The sequence below is a fragment of the Dipodomys merriami genome, unplaced genomic scaffold, assembly GCF_024711535.1.
Source record: "Dipodomys merriami isolate MVZ:Mamm:240054 unplaced genomic scaffold, mDipMer1.0.p SCAF_5, whole genome shotgun sequence".
Taxonomy (NCBI): domain Eukaryota; kingdom Metazoa; phylum Chordata; class Mammalia; order Rodentia; family Heteromyidae; genus Dipodomys; species Dipodomys merriami.
In genome coordinates, this window is record NW_027206068.1 from 33,218,734 (window position 1) to 33,231,381 (window position 12,648).

Genomic DNA, 12,648 nt, shown 5'->3' on the forward strand with positions numbered 1-12,648 from the left:
ACAAATATTCCATTCAACTTGACTCAAACATACTCAACATTCAGTCTGCTCACCTTTGTTAAAATGTTGAATGGGTTTCTAATAGTTGCAAATATCATTCTTATGTACTGTATTTATATCTGGATATAGAAGTAATCCACAGTTGCTGAATTAATTTAGAAGGTTTTGGAGCAATTGAGATTGTGCTTTTCTTCTAGTTAAGGAACAATGTCTATTTCACTTTGTCACCCATCTCTCCAGGACATCTGAATCCCCACAGTGCACCTGCTGTTTCCCAAGGCCCTGTCCCCTCTGCTGCAGAACTCCAGAGCTACAATCACCTTAACATTACCTATACTACAAATAATGTTTTCCTCAGCGAATTTGAATGTCAGCTCTTGAAGACAAACCTTAATGAAATATGAAAATAACCATACATGCTTTGATCATCACATGGAGGAGCAGCCTTGGTCAATATATTCAGCATTCCTATGATTCCTAAGCTTATTACTTAGAAATTGTTCTCTAGTTGAAAATAACCAGCTAAGCTGGGAGCTGGTGAGTCATGTCTGCAGCTGCTCAGAAGGGCTGAGATGTGAAGACCTCAGTTTGCAACCAGCCCTGGCAAGAAAGTCTACAGGAATTTTATCTCCAATTAACCACTAAAAACTGCAAGTTGAGCTGCAGGTCAAGAGGTAAAGTGCCAACCTTGAGCAAAAAAGCTGAGGGACAGCAACAAGGCTCTGAGTTCAAGCACTACTCCTTACACACACACACACACACACACACACACACACACACACACACACACACACACACACACTATTTATACATGCATGCACACACACATAAACAAAAAAATGGCAAAAAGTTAGAGTGTTCCTGGCTGAGCTTCCACAGAGAATGATAAAAGCTCATGGAATGTGTTCACAAAGCAGAGAGGCAGCCATATTGATGATATGATTGAATGTGTGTGTATAAAGCTATATATATATATATATATATATATATATATATATATAACTATATATAGTTATATATATAGTTATATATATATAATTAATATCAGTAATGGGAATTTGCTAGAAAAGTTTGATATCTACATAGTACATTCTTTTCGGCACACTTATGATTGACAAGGTAATATTGAGAAGGTCATAGGCAAAAGTGAGTCTCAGTGTCAGTGACAGCCTTGTCAACCCCTGCCCTCCCTGCCTGGCTAGTGACAGACAAGATACTAAGAGGCAGACAATAAACTGGCAGCTTCCTTCTCTGTGTGTCTTTAGCATGTCTGTGACATGTGCTGTCACTCTTGGCTCTGTGAACCCCCTTCTTGGAGCTTTTGGGTCCATATCTGCAGAAATCTTGCACAAGTCTGAATAGAGGTCAAAGACCCCATTAACATGCGATTAACTCTGTGGCTTTCCCTATGTGTCACCTTGCAAATAGCAATCTAGTTTAAGATTAGACCTTCTTAGGTAGTCTCATCCCTTAGCCAACCACAGCCCAAGTCATTTTCCTTTCTAACACTCCAAAATAATTAAATGAGTAGAACCTAGAAAAAAAAACACAGGAAAAAAATTCATGGAGTTTTTAGTTTGCAAAGTCCCATGAAATAATCCACTAACTTTTATATTAAAAATAACAAATAATTTCAAGATAAAAGTATGCTTTCTGCCTCACCTTGACTATTAGATTGCTATGTACAACTAATTTCCAAGTACCAAAATCTTGTCCTGTCATATTATTAATAGGAAAATGTTAATGCCTTTCAACACATTTTTATAAACTTTCCTTATATTTATAAAGCAAGTATGCTAGCTTCTGTCATTTCCCTTTTTAAAAAGTATTAAATAACCTTTATTAGTTTATCTAGTTACAATAATCCCTAAATTTGTCCTTGTCTTCAGTTTATTTTTCACAGTGCATACTTTTTTCATATGTCTTTTAAATGAAGATAGTTCTTGAAAGAACCCACTTTTTGTCTTGAAAGCTAAGTATGTAAAAAGAAAGAACATTGACTTACTTTCTTCCTAGTTTTTAAATTTTCTACCCAATAGGCATAGCTGCAAAATAAAAGTGTCCATTATACTAAGGTTTTTTTTGTCTTGTTTGTTGTTTTTGCTTTGGTTTAACTTGTGCTGCTAGAGAACAAACCCAGAGCCCTTAACAAAAATGTAAGTCATGGTATTAGGAAATCCATGAGTTGTAAGATCTTAAAGTCTCAATCAGTGAAAATATGTGCTTCCTATCCCATCAGTCAATATCCCTCCTTAATTTACACAGATTTCCCTGTCCATAATGGACATGAAACTTTACTGAGGTTGCATTTCATTGAAACACTGCATGGGAATGACTCGGCAGGTATGTGTTTAGGGATTGGGAGTGGGTGCTACAGGCTGCTTTTGCTCCTTACATCTGGGATGGAGATTTCTAGCCATTTCTCAATTGAGCCACACCTTCACTTCTGGCTGATTAACTGGAGATTGGCATCTCACGGGCTTTTCTGACCAAGCTGGCTTCAAACTTTGACCATCAGATCTCAGCCTACTGAATAACTAGGATTTCCGGCATGGGTCACTAAGCCACACTTGTCTGTGTGGGCTTCTATTAAGGCTGTTATCAGTCCACTTATTTCCCATTGAAGACATTATTTAAATTAATCTTCCATGCAAATCTCTTATATTTCAGGTAATTTTTTTTTTTTGGCCAGTCCTCAGTCTTGAACTCAGGCCTTGAACCCAGGGCCTGGGCTCTATCCCTAAGCCTCTCTGTGTTCAAGGCTAGCGCTCTACCACTTGAGCCAAAGCAATCTCTTACATTCCAATATTCCAAATTTCAAGCAAACTGCTTTGAATGCTGACACATGAATAAATGTGACAGATTTATGAAGAAATGTCTCCAAGGTTGGTAGAGATTTGAACTGGCAGAACATGAAAGCAAGAATAATAATAATGATTAAAATGCACCTTACATGTGACATTTTCTTTGGTGTTCAGTATTATTCTACTGAGGTAAATATGATCTAGTCCATTTTAAGAGGAGAGAAGTGCAATTGATAACCACAAGTAACTTGTGAAGGTCATACAGTGGTAGTCTCAAAGGTTGTGCCTTACCCATCATCCCTATACAATTCTAACAATCAGGAGAGCAAAGGCCTGTGGTCCGCAGGGGCCATTTCCCCAGAGCCTTCCTAACAACGTTCGTGCAGGAATGACTCAAGGGGTCTGGCCATCGTTTTGCTCTTCACTCACTGAAGACTGACATATACTAGTTCTCTTTTTAAGAATGAAACTTATTGCTGATTTTAAGGTCTTCTATTCAGAGTTTCGGTTTTTGATTTGTTTACTTGGAAACAAAAGCATGGGTTCTTCTTGCTGCCTGGATCCTGGGATCGATGGCCACCTTCTCTTCCCCGTCTCTCGCTTGTCTGTGGCTGCTAACTCTCCTTTTGCACCTGCATTTTGCAGACTTTCATTGATTGGTCTAAGGGAGAGCCTAGCTCTAAAATAAACATCTCTTAGGACTAGAAATCTTGAGGCGATTGATAGGGCTGGGAGAAAAGAGGGAAAATGATGGAAGGGGTGACACTGACCAAAATGCATTGCACTCAGGTTGAATTGAAACTTTTTAGTACAACTACTTAAAGATAACAAAAAGACATAAACAGAAGCAGTGAAGTTTTTCTTAATTAAATAAAATATGTCTCCTACAAACAATATCACATATAAAAGGTATAATGTATAGATAATATTTTTCTGGAAAGAAATTAAATATATAGCATTTTATATAACGAGTACAAATGAGAATTGCTTCCAAGACTAAAACTGGCTCCAAGAACTTTAAGAGTTAGAATGCCTAACATTTACACGAAAGAGCTGAAAAGCTTCCATTGTTAACTTTGGACATGTTATAGTAAACCATCAGCCTAAGTTTGCCTTTTATCTTACATTGGCTTGTAGCATTTTCTCCCATACATTCATAAACAAGTTCCTCCTTGCTGTGTCAACGCTGGAAACTTGGGCCATAAATCAGACCATGCTGTGATTGAATTTCTGTTCCTATCCTCCACCAGTTCTTTTATCAGAGCTCATAACTAGATTAGTGGGAAAGCAGCTACACAGCACTTGCATTTACACTTTGCCTAACAGCCAGGTTCCTTTCTGCAACAAAGAACATCACTGGAGACAGTGGAAGCACTCCAAAACCACACAGCATTAGCCTTGATATCATATACCTGATTTAGGCATAAAAATGACTATTAGTTTTTTTAAAAAAAGAAACCAAGCCATGTAAAACTAAACTTAGAGGCTGCTTGCTTTTTTCCATCTGGTAGGAACTTCCCAGGAACCTTAGGAAAATGTAGGTATATATGGTATGTCTCAGGTCCTGACCACAAGGCTTTAGGAAAAACACCTGTTAAGGTCCCCTAGAGAAACCCTCTCCATGTTCCTACAAGTCTTCTTTATATGTACTGCTAAAGTCACATAAGCAGAAAGATCAATGAAATTTTTCTAGGTTTGCAAAAAATATATACTAGAGAGCAAACGAGGACATACAAATCCACGTACAAATGTGTGCACACACATAGATACCATATGACACTATAAGGGCATCTTGAAGTTTTCTCTTCCCTGAGAATGTCCATGGTATTAAATTATTAAAGTTATATTTGATGAGAAGAGCCATTCTGGTATAAACAAAAAATATAACTTTATTTTTTCTTAGCAAAATGTTACAGAGACAATATCTTTTTAAATTCATCTGTTTCACACAGTTTATACCCCCCCCCCCCAAAAAAAAAACATAAGGCAAATAAGAAGGAAGGATTTCTTAGAAATTGTGAATGCAGGTCATACCAAATATGGGATAAATACAAATATATATAGAGAGATACATATATATCATCCTACCTAGGCAAAACCTGCACTTTATAGTGCTTGCATAATTATCCTCAAGAATAACAATAATCCAACTCAATTATGATTGTTCTTTTGTTTTGGAACTGGGACATGAACTCAAGGTCAGGGCACTGTCCTTTTTTGCATTTTTGTTCAAGGTTGGCACTCTACTGTTAAGTCACAACTCTACTTCCAGATTTTTGAGTTAATTGAAGATAAGTGGGTTATGAAGTTTTCTACTCAAGTTGGCCAGAATCTTGATCCCACATCTCAGTCTCCCGAATAACCAGGATCTCTGTTGTGAGAACTGGTGCTCAATTTTTCAAATATACTTTTGGCTTTTGTTAACCAAAATAACAGAGTTCCTTAAACATTCCTACATAACTCAGAAATCACACTTTTTAATCTAAAATAAAATTATAGTTTTAAATTATTCATCTATTAATTATTTTATAATATTTTATATTATTTTAGAATTTATTGTATCAACTATAACTGTAAAATAAGCATATTTATTTTATATTTCCTTTATAACATTTTCTTTAATGTTAGATAAGTAGGTGAAGATAACTATTCTATAACACTGTTTTCTTCTTTGAAAGTTTCTAGAACTCTATTCCTTATTCATAAAATTAACTTTAGTACTATCATCTACCACACAGATTGTTGTAAAGACTAAGTTATGATGAAATAAAAATATTTTCTGCCAAAATATCAGTCATACACACACAGTATCCCTATTATATAGTTACATGTATTTATATTTGTATGAATAAACATACAGTATATATGCATGTATGTTTGTATGTGTATCTTAAGATATGTGTCTATATACATATTCCATATTTACAATCATCTATCATTTAATTGAAGACAATTACAGTATCTTAACAATAATAATGAAAGTAAAGCAATGACTATCTATGTCGTTCAGATCTCATTTGTACTAACTTTTAAAGGGCAAGTATATGTCTAGAATAATGAGATCACTTAAAATACTTTAGAAAGCTTTCAACCAAAAACACGTAATATTGATTATTCTTAAGTAGTAAAATAAAGGGCAGGGTTAAGAAAGGAATTAAGACTATGCTTGAAAAAATATCCTTCTACTTGTGGTAAGAATTATAAACAACAAAAAAAGCAAAAAATAAAAATAACCAGGACTAAGAAAGCCTGAGAAGAGGTAGGAGCTGAGATGCAAAGACAGGTAATAAATTTCTACAGAAGTAGAGCTAGAAATCACTATGATTTCATCTTTCAAATGTCAACCTGAAATATTTATCTCACAAATTTTATCTTAAAATGACTTGTGCACATTTCAATCACTTTTATTCCCTCTTTTTGAATATACACCTAAGAAATATTCATGATTTTTAACTTGGGGTGTTCAGATGCATTACTTCCTGATGAAATACATCCACAGTACTTTCCGGTGATAATTGGGCCTCATGCTTTCTACTCAGGCTCTTGGCCCCTTTAGCCATGTCAGTAGCTTATCCCCAATTTTTTTCTACAAGCATCACATTCCATTTTCTCATGTGCTTTGATGTCATATAATCAAGCCACACTAGATGAGGACACCCAAGTTAAGATTTACAAAGAGGTGTACATGTATCTGTAAAGTCTGTAGTAAGATGATTCAGAGAAACTGTATGAAACTCTTTAATAGTCATACTCCCTACTAATGATGCTTTTAAGAAGTTATTGAACAATTTTCTTTAAAGAAATACACAGTAAAATGGATTTTTTAGGAGAAGTAATAGCCTTTAAAATTAATCAAACAGTAAGAATCACATGTTCATAACATAAAAGTTCTGTAACTAGGAAGGAACCATTAGTTGCTCATCAAAGGATGAAAGTGCAAAATTTGTCCAAAGGCCACTTAATCAAAAATTCTCTTAAAACATATTTATGAATAGCCTTGCTGAGTTTCTAACTACAGCAAATACTAGCAGTCCTTATTTGCTTTCACTCCAGTGTAACTCATAACTCTCCAAGACTGAAGTCTTGGAGAGCAGCCTCTGTTCTTTCACACTACGTGCTGGGAAGACCCAGGAACTGATGTCTTTTGGCAGCATTCATTAATTTTATATATCCCAGCTCATATTCTCCTTGAAACTATGAGATGTTGTGCATTCCCATTAATGCACTCTAATCTGGTACTCAGATTGAAACTATGAGATGTTGTGCATTCCCATTCATGCACTTTAATCTGGTATTCAGAATCACCCCGGGATAAACTCTACTCACTAAGAACAGCAAATTGCTTAACTATTTATTCATTATTTTCCTCATTTCAAATCCAACATTCCTCTAACAGCATTTCTTACAGTTACTTTCCAAATAAACCATATGGACATAAATTATGCAAGCACTTCTATGTTTGGTGGTAAGTATGAAAGAAGAATTGTAGAGCTATTGTTTAAATAGACACACACACACACACACACACACACACACACACACACACACACACACACACACACACACACACACACACACACACAAATGGATTCTAGGCCTCTGGGCGGAATGGGGTTATTTTCACCAAGCAATCTACCAGTAAGAGTTGATCAAGAGTTGCAGGGGACCTATATTTCTTTCTAGGTCTCATGGTTTTCCTTATTTGCAATAACTAGTATATGTCTAGGACAAGCAGAGAAGGTCAAAAGCTGTGTACATATGCCCATATAAGATGATGCTAAGTGAAATGAACCCCACGATAGGGATACAAGTGGTTTTATCTTTCTTGTTTTTAATGTATTTATAATGTACTATGTGATGTTGTTGTTGTACGTTCTTCCCCCATGGTATATAACTCCTGTTTTCACTGTATTTGATTCCGGTGCCCTACATCTTGTGTGTGTGTGTGTGTGTGTGTGTGTGTGTGTGTGTGTGTGTGTGTGTGTGTGTGTACATATATATATATACACACACACACACTATATATATATATATGTTTTTTTATTTGGGGAGGGGAAGGGAAATAACAAAATGCTTGAATAAGGATACAGGTTGACCCATTGCAACAATGAGATGTACAAGATACTAAGTTGAAAATGAACTTTACAACCTGAGGGCAAGGAGGGAGGGAGGAGTTGGGGAAGTGGGAAGGGAAGGGATGGTAGGAGAAAAAAACAAAGGAGGAAGTATCAATGCTCAACAAGAAATGTACTTATTACCTTACTTATGTAACCTCTGTACAGTAGCTTTACAAAAAATATTAAAGAAAGAGTGAGAGGGGAATGTAGAAATAGTATAAGATAGAAAAGAAAAAAATAAATTATTTTGACTTTAAAAGATTATCCTGAATATGTTGTTTCCTTGTTTGTTAAAAAGTGTGTAATCTCCACTTTTTAAAAAGCTGATTGGATAGACACTCACCACTCCACAGCTAGCATCTACAATGGTTTGTTTCAGTATGCCCTCTTGTAACGAGAGGCTGGGCTGCCTATACCAAGGAAACGATGGCACCCAGTCACCCAGGGTCTTTGGTTTTGAGTAAGGATAATTCTGAAATGATTGTGCTATATTGCTTCCAGTATATCTCATCCATCTTGAGTCCCTTATATTAAATTAAGATTCATTACTTGGCTTTCTCTTTTCTTCTGCCTCGATCCTCTTAATTAGAAACATCTCTTGTGATCACCTCCAAAATTAACTACTTATTTCTGAACCCACAACTGAGGTTTATTTCTGAAGAAGCCACAGAAAGACAGTAGCCATATTTAGTATCTGCTGGCTTTAAATAGACCCTTATAAATCTGCCAAGTTTGTATTTATGTAAAGTGTTTGAGCTCTTCTTGTTCGCTATAACAAAATATTTTAACAGTGACTCCAATGTTCTTTAAGTTAATATAATTATGCACAAATCAAGCTAAATAAGTATCTTCTCTGATCATCATTGCATTTCACTTGTTTGGGTCTAAGTAAGCAGCAAACAAAAAATATAAAATGAGCCTATAAATTCAGACTGACCCAAACCAGAGTCTTTATACAATATCAAGTATTACTAAATAATGTGAAGATCACAGACAGATTAAAAAATGTCTATGGTTCACAGGAAGCAGGGTTCAGAATGAGGAAGAAGCAAAGCGCCCCAGTTCTTTTATTTTCATTTCATCACATTCCTCTGGCCTCTATGAAATCTCACAAAGAGTTCCACTTGACTGCTTGTAAATTTATTTAAATCTTGTGAAGGAAATTATATGGTGTGCAAAACATTATCTAGGGAATATTTTCTATAGGTACATTATGTCCAGGCACATTCTACTAACAGCATCTTAGGGATAAACTCTCTTTCTCTTAATAAATATCATGAATCTTTAGTTGATGTTGGATTGCTCCAGGTTTCCTGCCTCTTCTGCCATGGATAACATCTTTCCATGGGTGTTGCAGATTAACTACTTTGACTTTTTTCTTCCCCAAGTGGTTTGAGAGCCAGATCCAATATGATTCATTCATTTCAAAATGATCTCACCACCAATTCCTGTTTTCCTGCCCATGTCCCCGGAATATGAAATATTTTGTCCAAATTCTATAAATTCGAATGTCACATGGTAACAACCATTTGTGTTTTCTCATTTGCTTCAGATTTCAGTAGTTTTAAAGAATCCTTGAAATATGTATAAAAGACTTGATGGTTCCAAATTATCTGTTTCAATTATCTGTTGGCTGTTGTGTTGGTAAAAGAAATAAACTTGATAAAAATCATGCACTTTGGACATTTGTCCAAGGCAAAAGCAAGCATCACACAGAAGAGAAAATTGCCATCTATTTTTATGTCCAGTATGCTACCTCCTAAAGGGGCTCAAGTTACCATTTTACAATCCTCTGAGTGAAGGAGACTAGGAGGAATGCTATTCACTCAAATTCATTTTATCAGCTGCATCTCTCACAGGTAATTGCTTAGGAAACAAAAAGGGGGGCGAGCATGAAGTATAGGAGAACCAGTGTCTAAGCAAGAACAGATCAGTTAGGAAGCTGGTAGAGCGAGAGGCATACCTCACTTAGCTTAATAGGCAACTAAAGTCACAGCATACTAGGATTTGCAGATACAATTCAGGAAAATGGAGTCATCTCATACTTACGGAAGCCACATTCACAAAATCATCATCTGAGAGAGTTTCTAGCATTTCCGAGACAGATGTTCGTATCAGTTTAAGGGTCAGCCCACTAACACTTCCACTCCTGTGAACACACAAAGGGCTCCGTGTTACTCACCAGCTATGGAAGCAGCAGCACTGTAAGGAAATATACTCTATCTCCATCATGTACTTAATACTCAAGCAATGTGTTTCTTTATAAAATATCAGAAGGAAAACAGATGTTATAGAAATTATAAAGTCTTCCTTTTTTCCTACTAATGTTAGTAGGAATGTATTTTTCATAAAAACTACCCGAATTGCCTATTAAATGATGATTGGAAAAAAAAAAACAACCAAAACCATTTGTTCAGTGAGAGTACAATCACTCATCCAGGAAATATATATGAAACACCATTTCTGTAAGCTGAGTTAGAACTACAGTCCACAGGAGTAAAGAGGCACAGTCGCAGTCAAGGGGCTCTTTGGCTCCCTTAAACCCACCATCATTATTAAGCTTGTAACAGCAGCACTAGTAGATATGTGAACAAAACGTCTTGTTTTCTACCATAAAGCAGATTTTATCTATGATTTAGTCTTTGTAATTTTTCATCTCTACATAGTCTATGATCTTTTGATAACCTCTCTTGTTTGCTAGAGACTGATTCCCACTTGTACATCCCACAGGAAGAATCTGAGATATTTTGCTATGAAACAATGTAACAAGTAAAATGGATATTATATTAACACCTGCATATTTCTCTTGAATATTAATCACATTCCTTTTAAAAGTCTTAGAAATCATTGTACTTATTATAGTTAATATTCTCCTATTTTGTAGCTAAATCCTTAAAAGTTGATCACTTAATGACTAAATGGAAAAAACGATTCCATTTTTTCTGTTCTCATGTGTGCATTTTACTATTGTTCAAAATATTAAAATTAAATATCTAAGCATGAAAACATTTACTGAAAAAATTGTAAACAAATAACAAATTATCCTCCTCAGATTTCAGGACCATGCCATAATCATCCATTTTTAATACAGACATAGAAGATACCACTTTAATTTTTCAATTAAAAAATTAATGTTTGTCTACTGAGGGGCATCTGGGTTGGTTCCATATCTTAGCTATGGTAAATAATGCTGCAATAAACATAGTTGTGCTGGTAGCTTTAGTGTGGTCTTGTTTGTAAACATTTGGGTAAATGCCCAAAAGTGGGATTGCTGGGTCATAGGGGAGTTCTATGTGAAGTCTTTTGTTAGGAAATGGAAAAACTTGGAAAAAATTATATTAAGTGAAGTAAGCCAGGCCCAAAGAAACATAGGTCCCATGGTTTCCCTTATTTGTAATATCTAGTATATGTATGAGTCAAGCGGAAAAGGTCAGATAATGTGATGTCAGGAAAATGAACCCTTAGATGTGTATTTTAATGTTTTTTTCTTTCATGCATGTGTTTCTAACGCATTTATAAGATTATCTCTTTGTTGCTTTGTATGTCCCTCCCCCACAGTATAACCCCTGCTTTCACTATATTTGATGTCAGTATAACTTGTGGAGGAGATGGGGAAAAACCAGTTGTTTAAGGATACAGGTGGACCTGTTGCAACAATGAGAAGTACAAGTTGTCATGTCCAAAACGAGCTTTACAATGTCGGTGCGGGGGGGGGGGGGAAGGGGGGGGAAGGAGAAGGATTGGGATTGGGGGGGAGGGGGGAGGCTGGGAAGGGATGTGAAGGGTAAACAAAGGAGGAGGCTGCAATGCTTGGTAAGAAATGTACGCATTATCCTGCCCATGTAATTGTAACTCCTCTGTACAGTATGTTCACAAATAAAATTAAATTAAATTAAAAAAAAGTAACGTTTGTTATTTTGGTTGTTGCCTCCACATGGCTTCTCTGTGTGGCTATTGATTCTTTTATTTTTTTTTACCTTACTTTTAATTTCTTAAGCTTAGTATATTACTGTGAGCTTCAAACACTCCCACATTTCAGAATATAAGTCTGTAATACTTAATACTCACACATCAACCAGAATTAGCATGTCTTTAGGAGATGCAGCCCCTTGGATATACCTGAAACAAAGAAAACATGATTTTATTTTCCTCTTGTGGCACATCCAACATTGGTATTTGTTGTATGTAAATGGTGGATCTCAAATGTTTAATTTCTGAAAATCACCAAATGAATCAGTTCCAAATGACAATTCCCTAATTTAACCATATCCCTAGGGAACCAAAAACTCTGGGAAAGATTTGTTCAGGGGGCTCCAACATTCAAAAAGCTGAGATGGGCAGGGAGCAGCAAGCTTTCTTCCTCCAAATGGAGAGCTGAACCTGGACTCAACTTTAACTTATCACTGAGGCCCTTGCCCATTACTTTATCAACATTTACCTTCTCAGAACCCTGCCAGATAATGGATCAATTTGTTTTCAGACAACATGCTGCAAAGATGCTGTCTACCCAGGGCTGTGTTGAAAGAGCAGTTAAGAGTTTAGAACCTGTATCAGGATTATATCCTATACAAAGAACACATGGCAGCTTGGTTTGCCTGTAAAAGTAAATATTCCTATAATAAATAATAATATTTCACAGCTAGCATCTTAACACTATTGGCTCTATTGTATTTGTCAATGGGAACAAGAAAGAACACGATAGTATCTGCTTTTCATGATTGGCAGCC

General features: G+C 35.9%; 1 protein-coding gene across 6 annotated transcripts in view; it reads right to left on the reverse strand.

The window, feature by feature from the left end:
• Cacna2d1 (calcium voltage-gated channel auxiliary subunit alpha2delta 1) overlaps positions 1 to 12,648 on the reverse strand; it is a 368,458-nt gene that overhangs the window by 69,681 nt on the left and 286,129 nt on the right. For all 6 annotated transcript variants that reach the window (XM_069996360.1, XM_069996362.1, XM_069996361.1 and 3 more), the window contains exons 9-10: positions 11,990 to 12,040; positions 9,971 to 10,070 (exon numbers count right to left, since the gene is read on the reverse strand). In XM_069996360.1, coding sequence (XP_069852461.1) covers positions 9,971 to 10,070; positions 11,990 to 12,040 — 151 coding nt within the window. The remainder of the gene's footprint in view (positions 1 to 9,970; positions 10,071 to 11,989; positions 12,041 to 12,648) is intronic.